The sequence below is a fragment of the Geosmithia morbida genome (assembly GCF_012550715.1).
Source record: "Geosmithia morbida isolate 1262 chromosome Unknown scaffold_12, whole genome shotgun sequence".
NCBI classification, from domain to species: domain Eukaryota; kingdom Fungi; phylum Ascomycota; class Sordariomycetes; order Hypocreales; family Bionectriaceae; genus Geosmithia; species Geosmithia morbida.
The window spans coordinates 434,254-454,023 of NW_023336199.1; the positions used below are offsets into that span (position 1 = coordinate 434,254).

General features: G+C 56.0%; 6 protein-coding genes across 6 annotated transcripts; 3 read left to right on the forward strand and 3 right to left on the reverse strand.

The window, feature by feature from the left end:
- Positions 1-443: 443 nt before the first annotated feature.
- On the forward strand, positions 444-1,301 carry GMORB2_2201 (Isochorismatase family; the record flags this gene model as incomplete). The annotated part of the gene is made up of 4 exons (XM_035464181.1): positions 444-492; positions 597-612; positions 676-729; positions 803-1,301. 4 exons carry the CDS (start codon positions 444-446, stop codon positions 1,299-1,301), a joined length of 618 nt encoding a protein of 205 aa, XP_035319891.1.
- Positions 1,302-1,887: 586 nt separating this feature from the next.
- Positions 1,888-3,911, reverse strand: GMORB2_2202 (uncharacterized protein; the record flags this gene model as incomplete). Its single annotated transcript, XM_035464182.1, has 2 exons — positions 1,888-3,626; positions 3,719-3,911. 2 exons carry the CDS (start codon positions 3,909-3,911, stop codon positions 1,888-1,890), a joined length of 1,932 nt encoding a protein of 643 aa, XP_035319892.1.
- Positions 3,912-5,542: 1,631 nt separating this feature from the next.
- On the reverse strand, positions 5,543-6,524 carry GMORB2_2203 (GDSL-like Lipase/Acylhydrolase; the record flags this gene model as incomplete). The annotated part of the gene is made up of 4 exons (XM_035464183.1): positions 5,543-6,124; positions 6,184-6,308; positions 6,369-6,465; positions 6,519-6,524. 4 exons carry the CDS (start codon positions 6,522-6,524, stop codon positions 5,543-5,545), a joined length of 810 nt encoding a protein of 269 aa, XP_035319893.1.
- Positions 6,525-7,187: 663 nt separating this feature from the next.
- Positions 7,188-12,776, forward strand: GMORB2_2204 (U3 small nucleolar RNA-associated protein 10; the record flags this gene model as incomplete). Its single annotated transcript, XM_035464184.1, has 3 exons — positions 7,188-7,564; positions 7,633-11,779; positions 11,853-12,776. The coding sequence occupies 3 exons, from the start codon at positions 7,188-7,190 to the stop codon at positions 12,774-12,776; spliced, it is 5,448 nt and encodes a 1,815-aa protein (XP_035319894.1).
- A 1,760-nt stretch (positions 12,777-14,536) lies between these two features.
- On the reverse strand, positions 14,537-16,080 carry GMORB2_2205 (NADH dehydrogenase; the record flags this gene model as incomplete). Its single annotated transcript, XM_035464185.1, has 2 exons — positions 14,537-15,900; positions 15,963-16,080. The coding sequence occupies 2 exons, from the start codon at positions 16,078-16,080 to the stop codon at positions 14,537-14,539; spliced, it is 1,482 nt and encodes a 493-aa protein (XP_035319895.1).
- A 1,392-nt stretch (positions 16,081-17,472) lies between these two features.
- On the forward strand, positions 17,473-19,359 carry GMORB2_2206 (thiamine-phosphate diphosphorylase / hydroxyethylthiazole kinase; the record flags this gene model as incomplete). Its single annotated transcript, XM_035464186.1, has 3 exons — positions 17,473-17,758; positions 17,860-18,314; positions 18,499-19,359. 3 exons carry the CDS (start codon positions 17,473-17,475, stop codon positions 19,357-19,359), a joined length of 1,602 nt encoding a protein of 533 aa, XP_035319896.1.
- Between the last annotated feature and the right edge of the window lie 411 nt (positions 19,360-19,770).

The window sequence follows — 19,770 nt, forward strand, 5'->3', positions numbered from 1 at the left end:
TGCCGACATCAAGGGACAACTGACAGCTCCCAGCTTTTCCCTCTTAACACCATCCCCACCACTTGATCTCAACGCCCCTCCTTTGCTGATTAGAAGAGTGAAGGGGGAGAAAAATGCGACTAGTCGCAGCTACGACTTCAGCTCTCAACACATGTATTAATATTAGAAATATCGTTACTAGTATTATTACTGCGAGTGCTGTTACTACTGCCACTACTGCCACTACTTATAGGGCCTTTGCACCTCAACTCCCCGCTGTTGCTGCAGCTGTCGTCAGCGTTCCTCTCACCGGGCCCCCTAACCGGACGTCGACCTCGTCATTGTTAGTATTACCTCCCGCGGCAAGGACTGCCGCTGCCGCTGGTGCTGCCCCTCATCGTCACCCCTCACCCGCTCGCCATACCATTGCCCGCATCACCACCAGCATCATCAACCGACGCACCATGGCCACCACTGCCAACGGCAGCAGCCCCGTCGCGGGTCTGCGAATGGGTATGTCTCTTTCCTCCATTTCCGTTTAATTGCCCGGTGGTGCTTCTCTCTCTCTCTCTCTCCCTCTCATTCAGTGAATTCGCGCTCACCAGATTTACCCATAGAGAACCCCGTCATCTTGTGAGCCTCCGTCCCACTCCTTTTAGATCTGCTCTCGTATCTAACGCGTTGTGCGCACAACAGCATCTGCGATATGCAGGAAAAGTTCAAGTCGGCGATTCACGAATTTGACAAGATGTAAATGCACACACACACACCAACTCACTTCTCTGCATCTCTCCCATCCCACAACTGACACGCAACGGCACAGCATCCTCACGTCTAAAAAGCTTCTGAGCTTCGCGCGGAATTTCTCTATCCCTGTCCAGACAACGACCCAGACAGTCGCCAAGCTCGGCCCTACGGTCGCCGAGCTGGCCGAGATGCTCCCCTCACCCCCCCACGACAAGACCCTCTTCTCCATGGCGATCCCCCCGATTCGCGACGCCCTGGCTCCCAGATCTAGTGTCGCCCTCGTCGGCATCGAGAGCCACATCTGCATTACCCAGACGGCACTGGACCTGCGCGACGCAGGCCACCACGTCTACGTCATGGCTGACGGCGTGAGCAGCTGCAACAGCGCAGAGGTCACCGTCGCCCTTGACCGCTTGCGCGCAGAGCAGGGCATCACCGTCACCACTAGCGAGAGCTGGATGTACCAGTGCGTCGGCGACGCCTCCCACCCGGGATTCAAGGGCCTGCTCAACGTCGTCAAGAACTCGTCCGCCGATACCAAGTCCGTCCTGTCCTCTTTACCCCCCAACATCTGAGGACCATTATGACTACTACTACGCACATGACGGAATACAGAACCAACAAACTAGCGTAACGACAAAAAGGGAAGAAAAAAAAACAAAAGAGGGAACATCAATTCATTCAAATACTAAAAAAAGAGAGGGAATATGGAAGCAAAAAGGGCAAAAGGGACTATACGCAGATGGGATGGAGGGAAAATGGCATTTCCTATCATGTATCATGATAGGATTCGTGTTGACATTTCAAAATAAATACCCATTCGGAGATATTCATCATCATAACCACCAAGGACCCATACTCATCATCACAAAGATAAGGTTTGTTCATTGTGTTTTTCTATTCCGCATCACGCTTCAGCTACTGGCGTAACAAGGGGGCACTCGTCCTACCAAAAAAAAAAAAAACAATGCTTGTCCCAACTTCTCGAGAAGCCCAAGAATGAAATCTCATTCCATCTTTTCTTTTTTTTCTTCTTCAGATCACGACCCTCCATGACGGGCCGTTCCGTGCCAAGGTGTTGTTCATACGACGCCTCCGTCTGACCGCACCCTTTACCGGCTTAACAACAGCAGTGGTAGAGTCGGTACGGGCAGCCCTACTCTATTGAGCTGTCGTCGTCGACTTGGGTTTCACAGGCGATCCCATCCAAGAGAACGCCATTGCCCCGCCTACGGAGTTCGCTGAACGGGAAAGTGTCTGCGATTGCGACTGTCGCGTCGACTCTCGACCCGCCGAGGACTTGGCTGCTTCTGATCCGGAGCTTGCTGCCCGTCTCCCCTGTTCCCAACGGCTGGTGGGCTGCGACTGCGACTGCGGCTGCGAGGACGACGTCTGCTCGCCCGGACCGGCGCTGGCGCTTGCCTGGCTCTTGCGGCGTCCTTCACGGCTGCCTGTTCCAGCCGTGGGCGGCGGTGGCTCGTAGGATGCGCCGGTCCTGGCTGAGGTGGACGATGCCGATTTCTGCGGCTTGAGAACCTTCATATTGCGACCGCCACGAGCAGCTGCAGGTTGGTAGCCGCTGAGGGGGCCGTCCACGCCGCCGCTGCCGCCCGTGCTACCGGTCCCTTGGCGCCAGGAACTCCAGATGCCGCCTCCGCCGCTGGATGAAACCTTCTGGCCGCCTGTCTCCGATGCGACAGATCCGTCTCGCTTTGCTGATCCTGCCTCGTTGTTCCTCGACTTGGTGGACCTCTCACTCTCACCGCCCGTGTCTGACGCGCTGGCTGGCGGACCCGTGCTGCTACGTAGTCTGCGTCGGGGCGCTTCCGTAGGCGATACGGCGCCGTCGTGCTGGTGCACGTGTTGGTTATATGCTTCATGGTCATCGAGGCTTCTGGCTAGGGGGCGCTTGGGCTGCTGCTCATCTGCCGGAGTCTCTTGGGCGTCCGCCAGGATGAAGGGCGCGGCGTTGGCGTTGAGCCTAGGCTTTTCGGGCATGACGTTGGTGGTGCTGATGTTCTCGAAGCTAGTCTCGTCCTCGGGTCGCACGAACGGGACTCGCAGACGCGACTTGTCGTCTCCGTACAGGATCATGGTGTTCCTCGAAAACATGATGTCAGCTGAATGCGCCCTGAGCGCGTCGCTGCCGATGAAGATGCGGACTCCGCCACCACCCTCGCCAAGTGTTCCCGGCCCATCTGTTCCTGTGATCTCGAAAAGCACGGATATGAATGGGATGGGTCGGTCAAGACTGGGTGACCGACCACTATGGTGGACAACGACTGCCTCGGAAAGATAGACGTTGAGGCGGATGCGCCAGGTGCCATCCGCCCCCCGCTCGGCCTCGTCTCCCAACCCGAGCTCCTTGACAAGCGAGTCATCCACCGTTGACTTCTGCGATCCCGTGCATATGTCGGCATACAAAAGCGTAGCGTGGGCGTAATTTGTCGTAAGCCAACACCGTACGATCGAGGGCACGGTCCCCAGGATGTAGAAGGCGGGGGGCGGTCCGGGGATATCCAGGGAAGAGTCGTCGTCATCCTCCACGGCAAAATTTGTGTCGAGGCCGAGGCTGCTAGCCTGGCCTGAGGCCATAGAGTGGTGAGAATGTACAGAGTGGCCTGCCGAGCTGTGCCTGCCGTCGGATTTGTGCGAGAGTGAGCGCTCCATAAAGAGACCACTGCCCGGTCGAGCTGGCGTGAGGTCGCCTGAAGGACGTCTGGTGTGGCCGGCCCAGCTCGAACCGTGCAGGGCACTTTCGTCAAAGCGAACACTGTTCGCCCTTGAGGCGGCGCCACGTCGAACTGGCTCCTCTTCAGCAGGACCAAGATGCAGTGAGCCGAGAAGCTGATCGCCTTGTTCGTCAAAGTCATCAAAGTCATCTGGTTGAGAAACAGGACCTACGGGAGAGTCGTATTGTTAGAATAGGCAGAGACGGCGCAGGGACGGGTGTGTAGAGAGACGCATAGGCAGGTGAGAGGCTGAGACTTACCGTGTTGAGGTGTGCCGCTGAGGATGCCAGGAAAAGGCGAGTTCCAGACAGACTTCAAAGCGGCATCATCTGCCTGGCGCTTCTCTAGTCGCATGAGGCGTTCGGCATGGTTGCTCTGGGTATAGTGCACCTGCTTCACTTCCATCTGTAAGGTGTACAGATCCTCAGGTGTGATACCAAACCTAGGATCCATCACCGATGGCTGTGATTGTGCAAAGGCTGGATTATTCTCGCGGTACCCGGTAAAGGCAGGGCAGGATCGACGCGTGCCAATGCTACCTACACAGGACTATCCGGCCGTTGTCTGGACCGACCTCGAAAGCCCCGTGATGGTGGTTCACGAGGCCTGCCTGCCCACAGGGCAACCCCTGACAAGAGCCGCGAGGTCGACCGGCATTCACAGCGCTATACCAGCGGAGGCGCTCGTGCAGGTCTGCAAAGGTGCGAGCAGGTCGGGCTGTGAGGCGGAATGACGATCAATGGCGTGGTGCGGAGTGTCTGACAAGGGAGCCGGGGTGACGAGGTATGACGACAGGGGTTTGACGAGATGGCAATGCGGCACCCGGGGTTTTCGAAATACAGCAGTTGACCTGCTTGCGTGTCGTGCGTTTGCAAAGAATACGGGTATACCAGAGGGCACGTTCACGGTGTGTCGTTTGAGCGAGCGGGGGGTGTCTCGGATGGACAGGTATCGATTGCTAGAGTATTGTTGTACTGCACTGAACTTGTTGCTGGTGGTTACTTGTAGACGCACGGCCCGTTCGATTCGTTGCAAGTTGGACGTAGAATAGGGATGTCAGGGAGATATTGAGGGCGGGGAGAATGCGAAGGGTGGTCGTGGTGGAAGCTATTGGAGGGAGGACTGATCGATTCGAGGGATCGATCCAGTGCGGGCGTTGCTGGTCGGGAGTACTATCTTCGTCGAGCAAGAGGATCGGGGCTGAAGAATGTGGAAGAGCTCATATAAGAGGAAAGCCTGGGTTATCAGAGGAGGGAAGGGGCGGGAAAGATGGGTGCGGAGAGAGGAATGACGATGCCGACGAGTGGTGGGTTTGTCTGTAGAGCTTCAGGAGAGAGATGAGAAAGGGTAGTGATAGATCAATAGGAGCTGGACACGATTAATAGAGGGCCCGAATATGGAGTATTATTACGACGTAAGGTGGACGGGCGGCACGACCACTGGAGGTCGGCCGCGTTGGTGGAAGTTGTCCCCACCGCAAGTCGCCCGTAAGTTGCCCGTCCGGGCGTGTGCGATGACCTAGAGCGGAGTGCTATTACGGAGCATTACAGCACGTCGATGGGTAGACCAACGGCTCCATATAGCCAACGTCTGTGCGCTGTAGGGGCTCTAGGGGGTCAGTCACAGTTCGTAGCGGGCAGAGGGAGCCACTAAAGTACCTAAGCTTAGGCCACCTGTAATCACAAGAAGTGTCTGCCTGAGTAAGGATATGTCTCAATCGCGGTTCCATCGTGTAGTATTATCTGACTTCACCAGTGACTCTGACTCTTCGTACAACGCACATCTGGTGCGTATACATACTACTGGAGTCTCTGATCGTTGTTATAGCTACTCTTATTTAGAGGGAGGAGCGAAGTACTAGTATATAGTCTAATATAATCATATAATCATATACCTTGATGTCTTACTCTATAATAGCCCCCCCACGGCTAGGTCTTATTAGAATATCAGGTTTCTTGATTCCTATTGCAGGTACGGATCAAGCTTCCGGCCGATAAAGCATGGTTCCTGCTGTTCCTGCTGCCAAGTTTGTGCCCTGATATCAATCATTCGTCTTCATAGTCATCCTCACCAGCACTGTCCTTCTAGTTATCCGGAATCTCGGTGACGACCTCCACCCTGTTCATATTCTGCCAAGAGGGGAACACGTAGCCGGCATTAGGCGGCAGGCCCTCCCACTCCTTGCCAATGTGAGGACGAATTATGTCAAAGAAGATCCGGTACGCCTCCCCATTCATGTGCAGTCCGTCGGGGAGGAGCGTGTCCAGCCCGCCGGCCTTACCGTTCTCCGGGCTGCCTAGCCAGGGCCCACCGGGCTGGTAGTCATCTGGAGACATGGCAATGGCCTTATCCATGATGGCCTGCCAGAGGTCCACCAGCACAACTCTATCAGGGTTCTCGCGGGCTACCTCGCGGGCCTTCTCCGCATACGAGGCACTGACGGCCGACGTGCGTATCGACGAAGACAGCCCGGACTCGGCGTCGAGCTTGCTGTGCTTGAGCTCGTCCACGGGCGGAGGCGTCACAAGGAGAATAATGGGCTTATTCTTCTTGATCCGCGGGTGGCTGATGATCTTGATCAGGTTCTCCTTGTACTCATCTATCGGGACGTGCTGCTTCGTAGGGGAGAAGGGCAGCACAGCGTCGTTGGCTCCCATCAGGATGGCCTGTAGCGTCAGGTCAGCACGTAATGAGGTTCGCATCGTTCACAGCGAGCGGTACGTACGACATACTTAATCTCCGGAGTGTTCGCCGTCGGCTCCGGAAAGATGCGGTCCATGTACTCGATCAGGTTCTTAGTATTCCACCCAGAGAGACCGCGGTTGATGACGTCTAGCTTGCGGGTGCAGACTAGCACAGGTCAGGTCGTGCTGGCTCGCCCGAAGCAGTGAGGGTATCGAGAGAACATACGACTCTGGACAGCGGCATTGAACGAAAACCCATCCTGAAGGGCTATCGAGTTCTGGAAGAGAGAGTCTCCCAGCAAGACGAGCTGAGGATACATCATCTGTAGCCGATTAGCAGTGGAAATGACGCAGACGAGGGCTGTATTCGACTTACGGCCATGATTTCTTATCGTGGTGTTTGTGTGAGCATATATAAATCTGAATATGTATATGTACGTATGTATGCCAGGGTATAGCAGCTAAGAGGATGATGTGATGTAAGAACCAATGATAAAGTAAAATCTCGAAGGTGAACGGATGATGACTATTATAGCTCCTCCGCGGGGCAAGGCAGACAGTGGTGGGGTTGAAGGCCTGGCGGAGATTATTATCAACCACCTTCTACTCCGTATTACTATGGCACTAAAGTGAATAGCACGAGTACCAGGGTATTACTACGGGCATCAATGGTATATATATGTTGTATAGATATATCGGAGAAGTACAGAGAATGAATGAGAGTACATTTCGATAAACTGACAATCATCCGTTCAGACGAAAGTATACAAAAAATTGTTTGATAATATTGAGAGGCACCAACACGCCGAGTTGGAACGGGTCTCCACTTAAATCATCGCTCTTTATCGATAAAGAAGTCTGACTATGATCTCCGACAAAAAATTTCCTGCGCAGAACAATTTAGTTGATCGTCAAGGCTTCAATTTTTTCTTTGTTGCTAGCCTCGCTCAAAATAAAAGACAAGGATTTGACGCCCGCCCAATTGGCGAACTCCAACCGACTGTATATATATCCCTTCTCCTCAGCGGATCAGTCAAAAAGAGTCATGGCAACCTCGCTCGCTGCCCAGTTGGCGCAGGTTGCCGCCAACTCCAAGTCAAGCCTCAATGTCAAGGCACAAAAGGCAGCCCACTCCAAGTCGCTGATCTGGGAGCCTCGCGTCGCCGCCTCACAGAGCTATCAGTCCCTCTATACGACGTGCCACCAGGGCTTTGAGGATCTGTGCCACCTAGACGCCCGCTTCGCACGATTCCAACACACAATCTTCAGCGAGGAGAGCCAGAATCAAGACCGCACCCAGCTCACCGCGGCTGAGAATGAGGAGCTCGACCGTCAGGTAGATGCCTTCCTGCGCCTGGCTGGCGGCCGTTTGAGGCTCATGCCTGCCATAAAGGCCATTGAGTGGCTCATTCGTCGCTTCCGGTAAGCGGCTCAACCCGTCGACGGCTGTAGCGCATTGTTACCAGTACTGACCGAGCGTTTTCATGTAGGATTCACGAGGAGAACACGGCGTCTCTGCTCCACACATTCCTCCCCTATCACTCTATCCCTGCGTTCGCGACGCTGTTGTCCATCTTACCGGCACGGATCCCCCAAGGATTCCGTTTCCTCGACCCGTATATCCGATCTCTTACGTCGCCCCCACGCAACATTTTTGTCCACCAAGCTGTCCACCACCCCTCCTTCTTGACCGATGTGTCCGAGTACACTCTCGAGTCCTGCCGCCTGCAGCTGCAGCACCCTGCCCTCATCTCCTTCTGGGGCGGGCTTCTGACCGAGTCCATCAGCGGCATCCTCGACCGCACAAAGTCGGGTCGTGCTGCCATCCAGAGCGAGAACGACCAGGCTTTGCTTCACAGGCTCGGCCCGATATTTGCCGAGGCCCTCGTTATGAAAAAGGTACCGACTCTGCAGATCGCCGCATACATGGCCCTGGTCGTCTTCGTCTCCAAGGGAAACCTGGAAGACGTCGCCGTCACGGCTTTTATGGAGCAGACGGTCCTCGGCTGGACCGTCGATACCACGCGCCCCGGACTGGTCTGCCTGGCTATCATGGCCCAGCACCGCTCGGCCAAGCAGATGAGCGGAAAGGTCACCAAGGCGCTGCTCAAGGTATCCAACATTGGTCCTCTTCTTGTCGAGATTGGCCAGGAGCGCAGGGTCGACAAGCTCGCCAACGGACTCTGTCTGGCCCTGATCGAGCGCTTCTCCAAGAAGGGAGACTCGAGGGGTCTTCCGACCATCATGGTCATTCTTGGCACCCGCATCTTGAGGGACAAGCAGATTGCCGTCATTTTCAAGTCGCTCCTCCTCACAGCCCTCAAGCTAGAAGACTCCAACGACAAGGATGGCGCTCTGCGTCGCGATCTCGGCTCCGCCTTGATTTCTCTGTCCCAAACTCCTGGTCAGTCAGGCGACATTATCCAGTCCATCATTAAAGAGGTCGATTTTGACATCGAGGAGCTCGAGATGAAGCTGGACCTGTCCTTCCGATCGAGGAAGCTCCCGGCCAACATTCCCGATGACGCCTCCGAGATCAACGGCGACGCTAAGCCTGCACCACCCAAGGACTTCGATGCCATCATCGGCGACCTGTCGAAGCGGAAAGAAGGATTGTCATCGTGCTTGATCTCTAAGCCCGATGAGATCTTTGACGAATTCAGCCACCTGTTCTTCTCCATCGTGTCAGAACAGGCGCATGATTCACCACTGCTCGAAAAGCTCGACAAGAGCCCCAAGCTAAACCACAAGACGGCCCTCAAGGACTGCACCTACTTCAGCTTCTTCATCAGGATATGGTGTGGTCCCTACCCGGCCCTCGCACGCGCTGCTGCCCTGGAGACGGCCAAGAACCGCCTTAAGGCCGAGAGTGATATCAAAACAGATGTGCAGGCCCTGATCCCCTACTGCATCGCCGCCCTGGGCGACCCGTCGAGGCGTGTTCGTCAAGTCGCTGCTGCTCTTGCTACTGTGGTCGCCAACTCGTATTCCCCAGCCATCCTCAAAGGCTCCAACACCTGGGGTGCCGGTAGCTTGTACGGTAAAGGTAACGCCTTTACCGCCATCGGGGCCGACCTCGCCGCCAAGCTGCTTCACCTGCAGATCCTCCCATCTCTGGAGGAGTGCATCATCGACCCCGCCCACGTCTCAGCCATCTGCGCCACCTTTGTCGCCACGGGAAAGTACCATAAGACGCCGGATCCCAGCATCGAGAAGAAGGACCACATCTCCGGGTCAGCCCGGTCCTCACTCCTGTCTTTCTTTGCCTCTCACACCGTCTCTACCCCGCTGCTCCTCGTCAAGGACAGGCTCCTCCGGTTCCTCAACGAAGCCCGAGGCGTGGCCGGCACGAGCCGTACCAAGGTCCTCCTGCCCGCTCTCCAGTGGTGGGCAAACCTCGACAAAGACGAGGCCCCGCGACTGTGCGAGGCTGAGCACCTCGACAAGGCTGCCATCAACGCCCGTTTTGTCGAGATTATCGTGCCCAACGATGTCGACGGGCTTGAGTACATCCTTGAGTTCATCAAGGACCCCACCAAGCGCGAGAGGGATGGCCTGGTGCAGGCTGTCTTTGCCCGCCTGAGGAAAATGTGGCCCTCCCTCAAGGACGATGTCAAGTTCATGGTAGCCGAGCAGCTCCTAGCCATCTCCCAGGAGCCTGCACCTGTCAGCGGCAGCGGCGAGGCTTCTTCTGCCACCGTTCCTGCCGAGGCGGCCGATCTGCTGCAGAACGTGCCCCTGACGACTGGCATTCTATCGGCCTTCGTCGACTCCATCAAGACGGGCACCAAGATGATTACGGAGCCGCCGCCTAACAAGCGCCGTCGCACAAGCTCCGGTGAGGCCAACCGCGGCCTGATCACGCAGGTCAGCCCAGAGCTGAGTCTGGCGCTGCGCCGGATCACCTTTGTCCTGCAGCTCGTGGAGAACTCGGACCCCGTTAGCCATCCGGAGCTGATGGGTGGTCTCTTCACTGCCCTGTCGGAGCTGCAGCACTTCAGGACAGTTGTCGGCTCTGAGCTCGGCTATTTGCAGAACCTCATTCTGCGCAGTCTGCTCGCTATGATGCCCGCGTACAAGGCGAACAAGAACCTCAAGATCTCGGCCTCGGGTGGCTATGGTGACCTGCTCGTTAGCTGCATCCAGAAGTCGTCCAGCCCTGTAGTTCAGAACGCCGCCCTGCTCCTCATTGCCAGCTTCGCCACGACGGCACCCAGCCTAGTCCTGCACAGCGTTATGCCCATCTTCACATTCATGGGCACGTCGGTTCTACGCCAGAGCGACGACTACTCGGCTCACGTGGTGTCCCAGACCATCAAGGAGGTGGTCCCGCCGCTTATAGCCTCGCTGCGTCAAGGCAAGAAGAGCCCCGTTGCGGGTGCGTCCGAGATCCTCGTGAGCTTCACAACGGCTTACGAGCACATTCCCGCCCACAGGCGCATGGATCTGTTCCTGGCGCTGGTTGAGACCCTGGGCCCCAACGAGTTCCTCTACGCCCTAGTCAGCATGCTCGTCGACCGCTACGGCGCCAGTGATGCGCTGCTGCAGTTCACTCACGAGCTAGTCAACCACTTCTCGGTGGAAGTGCAGATGGAGACCCTGGTCAAACTGCTGAACCTTATCTCGGACCTGTTCCGCTCCAAGCCCGGCATCTCGTTTGTGCTGCTGGGCATCTCCGAGGACTCGGACAAGGACGTGGAGCAGATTGCTCTGCGCCAGCTGTCGGCTTTCCCTATTTTCCTGTCTGGTAAGAAACTCAAGGAGCAAATCTCGGAGCTGGTCGACCGCGACGACATGGAGGTCGCCGAAATTCGCTCGCTATACGCGACGCTTCTTGAGAACATCCTTCTGCTGGCTGAGACCGTCAAGGCCAACAAGAACCTGCACTCGCGCTGCGGGGCTGCCCTATCCAACCTCCTAAACTTGCTATCCATTGGCGAGTTCATCAAGGCTGTCGAGAACCTTTTAGACCGTCCCGATATGGGTCTCCGCCAAAAGGTGCTCCGTGCCCTCGAGGTTCGCGTGGACAAGGAGAGCAACACGGACGCCGCGTCGCGCACCGCCCTCCTGGCCTTCCTTCCCCAGCTTACAGCCACGATCCGCGAGTCGCCCGACATGCGCTACAAGCACACGGCCGTCACCTGCGTCGACAAGATTGCCGAGAAGTACGGCAAGAAGGATATCGAGGCCGTCGTTGCCGCCGCCGAGACCATTGCCGGAGAGCACTGCCTCGGCCAAGTCGACAGGCGCCTGCGTGTAATGGCCCTCCTGTGCCTCACGTCGCTCGTCGACGTCCTCCAGGATGCCGTCGTCCCTGTCCTCCCCATCGCTATCCCCCGCGCCATGGAGTATCTTAGCTCCAGCATCCAGAAGGGTGACGATGAGCCGGATGACGAGCTGCACTCTGCCTGCTACGGCTTCGTCAGCTCCCTGGCCGAGCATCTGCCGTATATGCTGTCGCCGTACGTGGACCGCATCCTCGATATCTCGGGCACGTCGGCCGAGGCCGGCCTCTCCGAGGACACGGACGACAGCCGCACCAGCTGCCTCCAGGTCCTTGCCAAGCAGCTCGAGGCCAAAGAGATCTTCGCCAGCTTCGAGAGGACTTGGGAAAAGACCGTGGTTACTGGCTACAAGGTAAGATATATTCCACATCCGCCCCCCCCCCCCTTCCTCGCGCTAGATCGGTGAAGACTAACTTACGTATCAGGCCATGGCCGAGCACCTGGACATCCTGGGTCTTTCGATCGACAAGCACTCCAAGTCCACCATTGCTAAGAATTCGTCCATCCTGACAACTCTCATCATCAAGGCCCTCGACCTGCGTAGGCTGAAGAACAGCCAGGGCGAGGCGGATGACGAGAAGGCTCTGAGCCGCATCAGTGCCATCGAGGCCAACGTGTACGAGAAGACGCTCAAGATGATCTACAAGCTCAACGACGCGTCGTTCCGCCCCATATTTGTACAGATTGTGGAGAGCGCAGAGGCGGGCCTGACTAAGAGCGACAAGACGGGTCGCTCCCTTCGGCAGTACAGCGTGTACGGCTTCCTGGAGACCTTCTTTGGCAACCTCAAGTCGATTGTGACCAATTACTCGACGTACGTTGTCGACGACGCGGTGAAGATCCTGGAGGGGACCAAGCTAGGTACCGGTGCGGAGGCGGAGCAGCAGAAGCTGTGGGCCCGCGTGCTGGCGACGCTGTCCCGCAGCTTCGAGAACGACCAGGACGACTTCTGGCAGGCGCCGGCGCACTTTGGTGCCGTGGCCCCCGTCCTCATGAAGCAGTTCTTGCACGCGCCCACGGCTCTGTCCGGCGTCGAGGAGGACCTGGTGCCGACCGTGGTGGAGCTTGCCGCCGCGGCCGACTCGCAGTCCCACCAGAAGGAGCTCAACGCTGCTCTGCTCAAGCACCTCAAGTCGGAGCAGCGTGAGGTGCGCCTCGCGGCCGTCAAGTGCGAGCAGGCCCTCACCGATAGGCTAGGAGAGGAGTGGCTGGCCATGCTGCACGAGATGCTGCCCCGCATCAGCGAGCTGCAGCAGGACGACGACGAGGAGGTGGAGCGAGAGACGCACAGGTGGATCGTCAAGATAGAGGGAGTTCTTGGGGAGAGCCTGGACGCCATGTTGCAGTAAGGTTTGTGAGGTTGATGGAAGAAAAGCGATTGACATAGTACTTTGCATATTTTCCCCATATCGCTACATTAGAGTAGTATTACACCTGTTTGTCTGATCCACCAATGTTGTTTTCTTGGTAGGGAGTTTGGATGGAATTTAGTTTTGACATATTCGTCATGCATTGCACACGACACCACGCTCTTCAATCTCATCTGTACATGAGGTTAAACCCCCGGGCTTATTCGCGTAAGCCCGCCACCTAGTGCATAATCCAATACACCCTCGACGGTGGAAGCGTGGTTCACCGTGGAGAAATCGACAATGTGCACCATATGAACAAGATGGCAATAGCCATGAAGTCATCACTCAGACCTTGCGCCACTCCCAGCTGACGACCATGTCAACGGGCCACCGGGCATCGGCGGCCCTTGTCCCCCCGCTTCGCTGTGCAGGACGCCCACGTGCTCGCCCGTGGACAGGGTGGCGACGGCACCGCTGCCGTCTTAGCCGGTGCCCCTCTTGTCCTTCTCTACGTAGACCTCTGCCACAGACCGCGCACCCTCCGCGTAGCCGCCCAGCTGGATGTCGGCGGTAGTCGCCGCTCCTGAGACCGACGGCTGTGGGGCTCGGGCCGGGGTGATTGTATTCCGGGGGAGGCTGGCCCTGACCCAACGAGGCCTCAAAGGGTGGGGCAGGAGCTCGTCTTTTCTCGTCGGCGCAGGAAGCCATCTCTGTGCGGATGTTTGTGGGTTTTAGGAAGACGACCTGACCTGTGTCTTGGGAATGGATCGTCAACATGGTCAACCTGATTCAACATCCACGGCGACCCTTTACGTCTTGTAGTAGCAACGGTCTCGGATTCGGATATGCGTACGTCTGCAGAGCCATAGTCAAGTAATGCAATATGACGACGAAGCTAGCAAGCATTGTCCCATGCTGGAATCCCTCGCTTCCCCTTGGCGCCAATTGTTACTTTCTTTCGCCTCAGGTGTTGCCAACCAGTTGGCACTGAGCCTCCATGGCGGGCGGGATGATGATCAAAAAGAGTCTCCCAGACTGATTACAGTTCGGGTCAATTGTCTATACATGCTACCCGTAAAGATGGTAAACCTTCAGCTGTCGGCTTTCTCGGTGTTAATACTACGAGTCCTATATCCGTACTGTTATGGAGCAATTCGTATCTGACCAACAGGGCTGCAGCATCCGATTCATGTTCTCGTGGCCGCGTTTCTTCGTCCTCTTCCTTCCTCTCATCCGTTTCGATACACACGCAACTGACTCTACTTATCAATCAGTCCACCCTAAAACGCCCAACGCCCAGCTCACTGAGACGACTTCGATCGCTTCACTAGTGTAGCAGGATACGACTACAGGTACAGGGTACAACCGCGGGAGACAAGTGGTCAAATATAACGTATATAAACATTGTTGCTATGCTGTAGATGGTGACGGGGTCGTGTCTCGGGGCTGATAGAGCTGAAGTACATCGGAATCGGCCTCGGCCAGGCTCCTATGGTATGAAATCTATCCAAACAAAAAGAAAAGCTTTCTATTACATGTAATCTCCTACCCCAGTCTATAACTTTTCGTTCTTCCACTTCATACGCCATGTCTCGCAGTCCACATGTCTAGATATAATGGGTTTGGTGCCCTGGACTGCGAGTGGGGGGGAAGGAACACCATGAAACATGTCGGGAGGAGGGAGAGGGGGGGGGGGGGGGGGGGGGTTCGAGGGGTTGAATTTGTTGGTTTGTTGTTTTGAGCGTCGAGGATTTGGTTTAGAACCTCGAAATGTCACGGCCAAAGAGCCAATTAATGCACCAGTACACGGGGACGAGTATCTTGTTACGCAGACTCATGCTGCGGGTGAGGTAGGCAGTGCGCCAGAGGACCCAGGCGGCGCGACCAGCCAGCTCGTCGGCGCTGCTCTGGTGGATGGCGCGCCAGCCACCGATGTAGGCCATGACGCCGAGGTTACGGAAGCGGAAGGGGACCTCATCGTGGTCGCCCTTGTTAAGGCGCTTTCCGAGGTAGATAGCCTGCTGGTTAGCAACCTGGGCCGTGGGGGGCAGCCTCGAGTCCTCGATCACGGAGCAGTCGCCGATAGCGTAGACGTCGGGTAGGGTACGCCTGTTCTTGCCGTCGGGGCCATCCTGGATCTGCACGCGGAGGTGTCTGTCGACAATGATACCGCCAGTCCTGGGGTCACGGGCGAGCGTCGTGGTGCCACTCTCGCCGATATGCTTCTCGTGAAGCTTCTTGAGCAGGGGGTTCTGGGTCAGACCGGTGCTCCATACGACGACGCTGGCGGGGATCTCCTCAGGCTCCTGGGCGAAGCGCATCATGAGGAAGTCGTCCTCCTTGCGTAGGCGCTGCATGGCGTGCTGGGTCTTGATACGGATGCCCTGGCGGCTAAAGGTCTCGGTGGCATAGTCGGCAAGCTTGCGGTCGAACATAGGCAGCACCTTGGGCGCAATGTCGTAGACGGTGATGCGGACATAGGGGATCAGGTGAGGGTACAGGCGAGCAATGTCTTCGTGCACCAGGTCGTGCAGCTCGGCAGAGAACTCGATACCAGTAGGGCCACCGCCGACGACGGCAAAGTGGAGGAGCTTCTTCCTCCTCTTCTCCGTAGCTGTGGGAATAGCAGCCTTCTCGAAGGCCTGGAGGACGCGCAGACGGATGGCGCGGGCATCACCGACGTCGCGCAGGAACGAGGCGTGCTCGCGAACACCCTCGATGTTGAAGGTCTGGCTGGAGCAACCGACAGCCACGACGAGCTTGTCGTAAGGAACCTCGTACTGGCTCTCGTCGTCGACGGCAGTAGGCGCGTTGCCTGTGCGAGAGGTGACATCGTCACGGGTGTTGGGCTGGATACGGACGACACGACGATCAAAGTCTATGTCATTGACCCAAGCCTGATGGAATTCGGACAAGCCGAGGCGGCGGACGGGCTCGACGGCAGTTCGGAATTCGAGAGTACCGACGGCTGTTCCGGCTAGCAGAGGGGTGAAGACGAAGTGGGAGCGAGGCGAGACGATGACACGGTCACTCGTTTTCGGCGACAGCGTGCGGCCGAGGGCGTAGCCAGCCCATCCCGAGCCGAGGATGACGACGCGCTCCCTCTGGGGCTTATCACCATCTGCTGGAGGGGAAGTCAGGATCTGTATCAGAATTTTCTCTGAGAGATAAGAGTTGACATACTTGTGCTTGCCCACCGCACACGGCGAGCCTGAGCCTGGTGGGCAGCCAGGCACTTGGGAACCTGTGCGAGGCGCGGCAGGATGCGCGACTCGACTCGTGACGACGCCAGCATAGGCATGGCGAACGGCTGATCTCCTTTTTGGCGAAGGCTGTTTTGTTTAGGAAAGAAAAGAGAACTTCCCAGACCAGTTTTCCAACGTTCGAGTATCAGGAGCACCCTTGGTGTCTTACACACGCGCTGATGTCATCAGACTGCTTCTAGGAAGTTCGCAAGGGAGAAAGGAGGGAGGCGGGAAAAAAAATAAAGAAAAAAAAAACCAGAAAAAAAGAGAGAAAGAGAAGGAGTCGAGCTTAAGCTAGTACGGATAATTGCGATGCGGCTCTACCCACATTATCAATCAGTGACATCCACTTTAAGGGGGTCATTGCTAGGTCGGTGAGGCCAATAATCCGACAAGCGGCCCATGAAGATTCTTCACAAGAGTGCGAATACCGGAGCTCAGGACCACTCGAAGCGGGTTATATCGGAGTACGGAGGACCCAATTTATATCTCGGGACCCTTAGCTCGATGAGCAGTGGATCGGTGGGTCATGAGCACCGGGAGTAAAATCTATCCATGGGCCATGCGGCTCTGCGAGAGAGAGGAAGAAAACAAATGCAGGAGTGCCGCGTGCGACAAGGATAGAGTTGGCATGCATTCGCGGCAGGAGTCGCAGCAGGGGTCGTCAGGTGTACTGTCCTGATACAGGTAATATAATATCATCAAGGCTTCAACGAACAAGATGATATAATCTGAAGCAAAGAGAAAGAAATACTGACAAGAAGAGAAGAGTCTCGTCAACCGAGTTGCGATCGCTCTTTCCGTTCGTGTCGAGGATTCACTTCCTTCCTTTTGTCGAGCAGGTGGTTGTGACGGGCTGTTTTTTTCTCTGCCTTCTTTTGGCAGGAGCGGTAATAAAACCGCACCTACCTTATTATTTATTGCGCTAGTAATACCTCCCAATCGATGAGGTCATCCTGGTCAACAGCGGGAAAAAAGGCAAGCCATACCCCCTCCCCCAGACAAGAACGACGATGACCTCAAGAGTTTTGAACGACAGAGATAATGAGGATTAGCTATCCATCTGTATCATTGGGTCATTGCAAATTATCCCCAGCGTTGCTATCATATACGTATAATAGCACTTTGTTTTCTTCTTTTTTTCCGTGCATCTTTTCACCTCCCCGTTTTTTTCCATCCTCGGCTGGCCACCCCTGAATTTGCATAGCACGCGAAAGGGTACACAATATACAGGTACGTACTCTGTACACTGTTTTTTTTTTTTTTTTTTTTCTTGCCCCTCCTCCAGGTGGTCCGAACGTCGGCCTCTTAGCCTTAGGCAGCCTCACTAATACCACTCATTCCATTCTCTCATCTCACCCCCGTCAGTACATACGACGAGTAGGGATAGTGAGTCCGACGTATTGAGAGCAATACCAGTCTTGCAAGAAAAGGGCGCTGAACACACAATGGCGAAGCCTTCGGTCGACTACAGCCTCTACCTGGTGACGGACTCGACACCCGCCATTCTCGGCGACAAGGACCTCTGCCAGGTCGTCGAGGCCTCTCTGCAAGGTGGCGTCACATGCGTCCAGTACCGCGACAAGCATAGTCCCAGGGATGTGGTCGTGGATACAGCAAAGAAGCTCCACGATGTCACCAAGAGATATGGTGTGCCCCTGCTAATCAACGACCACGTCGATGTGGCCGTCGAGGTCGAATGCGAGGGTGTCCACATTGGCCAGGATGACATGGGTGAGTAGAGAGAGACAGAGAGACTCTGATACCCGTGCGAGAACGAATGATACTTGACAGCTCTGGGACATACGTGACTGATCTCGAGGGCGACAACGCAGAATTCCAGAGGGCTAAGAAGCTGCTCGGTGACAACAAGATTATCGGTGTCACAGCTAGCACTGTCGATGAGGCCAAAAAGGCTGCCGCCGCTGGAGCTGACTACCTGGGCATCGGTACTGTCTATGCCACGTCCACGAAAAAAGACACAAAATCTATCATCGGCCCGGGCGGAGTTAGTTCAATCCTTAGCGCACTTGTCTCGGCTGGACATGGGTCCATCCAGACAGTCTGTATTGGGGGCGTCAACACGTCCAATGCGCGTCAAGTCATGTCCCAGAGTGTATCTCCGCGCAAGGCTCTCGATGGCATCGCCATTGTCAGTGCCATTGTTGCTGCCGAGGATCCGGCCGCTGCCGCAAGGGACCTGGCCGGCCAGGTCATCTCAGCCAAAGTTCCAGATGTGGTACGTGCAGTTGCGGATAAGACACCCCTGTCACACAACATGACCAATCTGGTGAGTTCCTCTATTATAAGTCTTTTGCTTTTGAATTGCAGCATTCTTGGAAACAGCCGCAACAACTGCCAACTTTGCGCGTCACATATAACTGGCAACCGAAAAATGAGAGAATCAAGGAAGAGAAATGAAGAAAAAAATTGGAAAAAAAAAAAAAAAACTAATACGAGTGACCCTCCCGTAGGTGGTTCAAAATTTTGCAGCCAATGTTGGGCTCGCCGTTGGAGCCAGCCCCATCATGGCCAACTACGCCGAGGAAGCGCCCGACCTGGCTAAGCTTGGCGGGGCTCTTGTCATTAACATGGGCACCGTAACGCCCGACGGACTCAAGAACTACGCACGGGCTCTCAAGGCGTACAATGAGGCTGGACGACCCGTCCTCCTTGACCCTGTTGGGTACGTGCTTTCGGCTTCGGCCCCACATAATAGGAAGGCCCATCATATTACACGAGTTGGCGTTGCTGACAAGTTGGCATTTCTCAGAGCCGGTGCTACTGCCGTCCGTCGCGGCGCCGTCAAGACCCTCCTCTCATCCGGGCATTTTACCGTCATCAAGGGTAACGAGGGCGAACTTCTGACTCTCCACGGCGTCTCGGTCACCCAGCGAGGGGTTGACTCCTCGTCGGATCTCAATCTTGCACAGAAGGCCCAGTTAGCCCGCGACCTCGCCCGTGCTCACACCCCCTGTGTCACCCTCCTGACAGGTGTGACCGACATACTGAGTGACGGAAAGAGGACGATTCGTGTAGACAACGGTCACGAGCTGCTGGGTATGGTTACGGGGACTGGCTGCACACTCGGCACTACAGTAAGTGCTATGATTGCAGCATACCCGGCCGACACCCTGGTTGCGGCCGTTGCGGGTACTGCCATGTTTGGTGTAGCAGCCGAGATGGCGGCCGTGAGGGCCGATGTTCGCGGACCCGGGACATTTGTTCCCGCCTTCATTGACGAGCTGTACGCCATCAGGAAGGCCACCTCTGACGGTGACATGAGGTGGTTGACCATGGTCAAGATACGAGTCATTGATGTCCCAGAGGCATAGGCAACTGTCACAACCATGAGCCGAAAGAACAAGAAAAGTATAAAACAGCAAGACGTCGTTCTTGAAAATTACAACCAAGGAATATCCCTATGATTACCGAGAACAATTCAATTTTTCCTGCCGTTGACGGTGTGTGCCGCTCAAATCCCACAAAACCAGCAGACTCCGTTCCGGTGGCCCGGTGTTGTTTTAATGGCATGTAGCCGACGACAACCCCGACCAACCATGCGGGACGTTCCAATTGACTGTTGACTCAGGGCTCCGTAACTACTACAGGTCCCTGTGATAACCTGTGGGATTGATAGTGCCCACTGCGCAAAATCGGCACATGAACAGCCTTGCGGAGAACCACGAGTAGCGTTGGGGCCTGGCCAGCCAGCACGAGTATGTACGCGAGAACGATTACCGTTT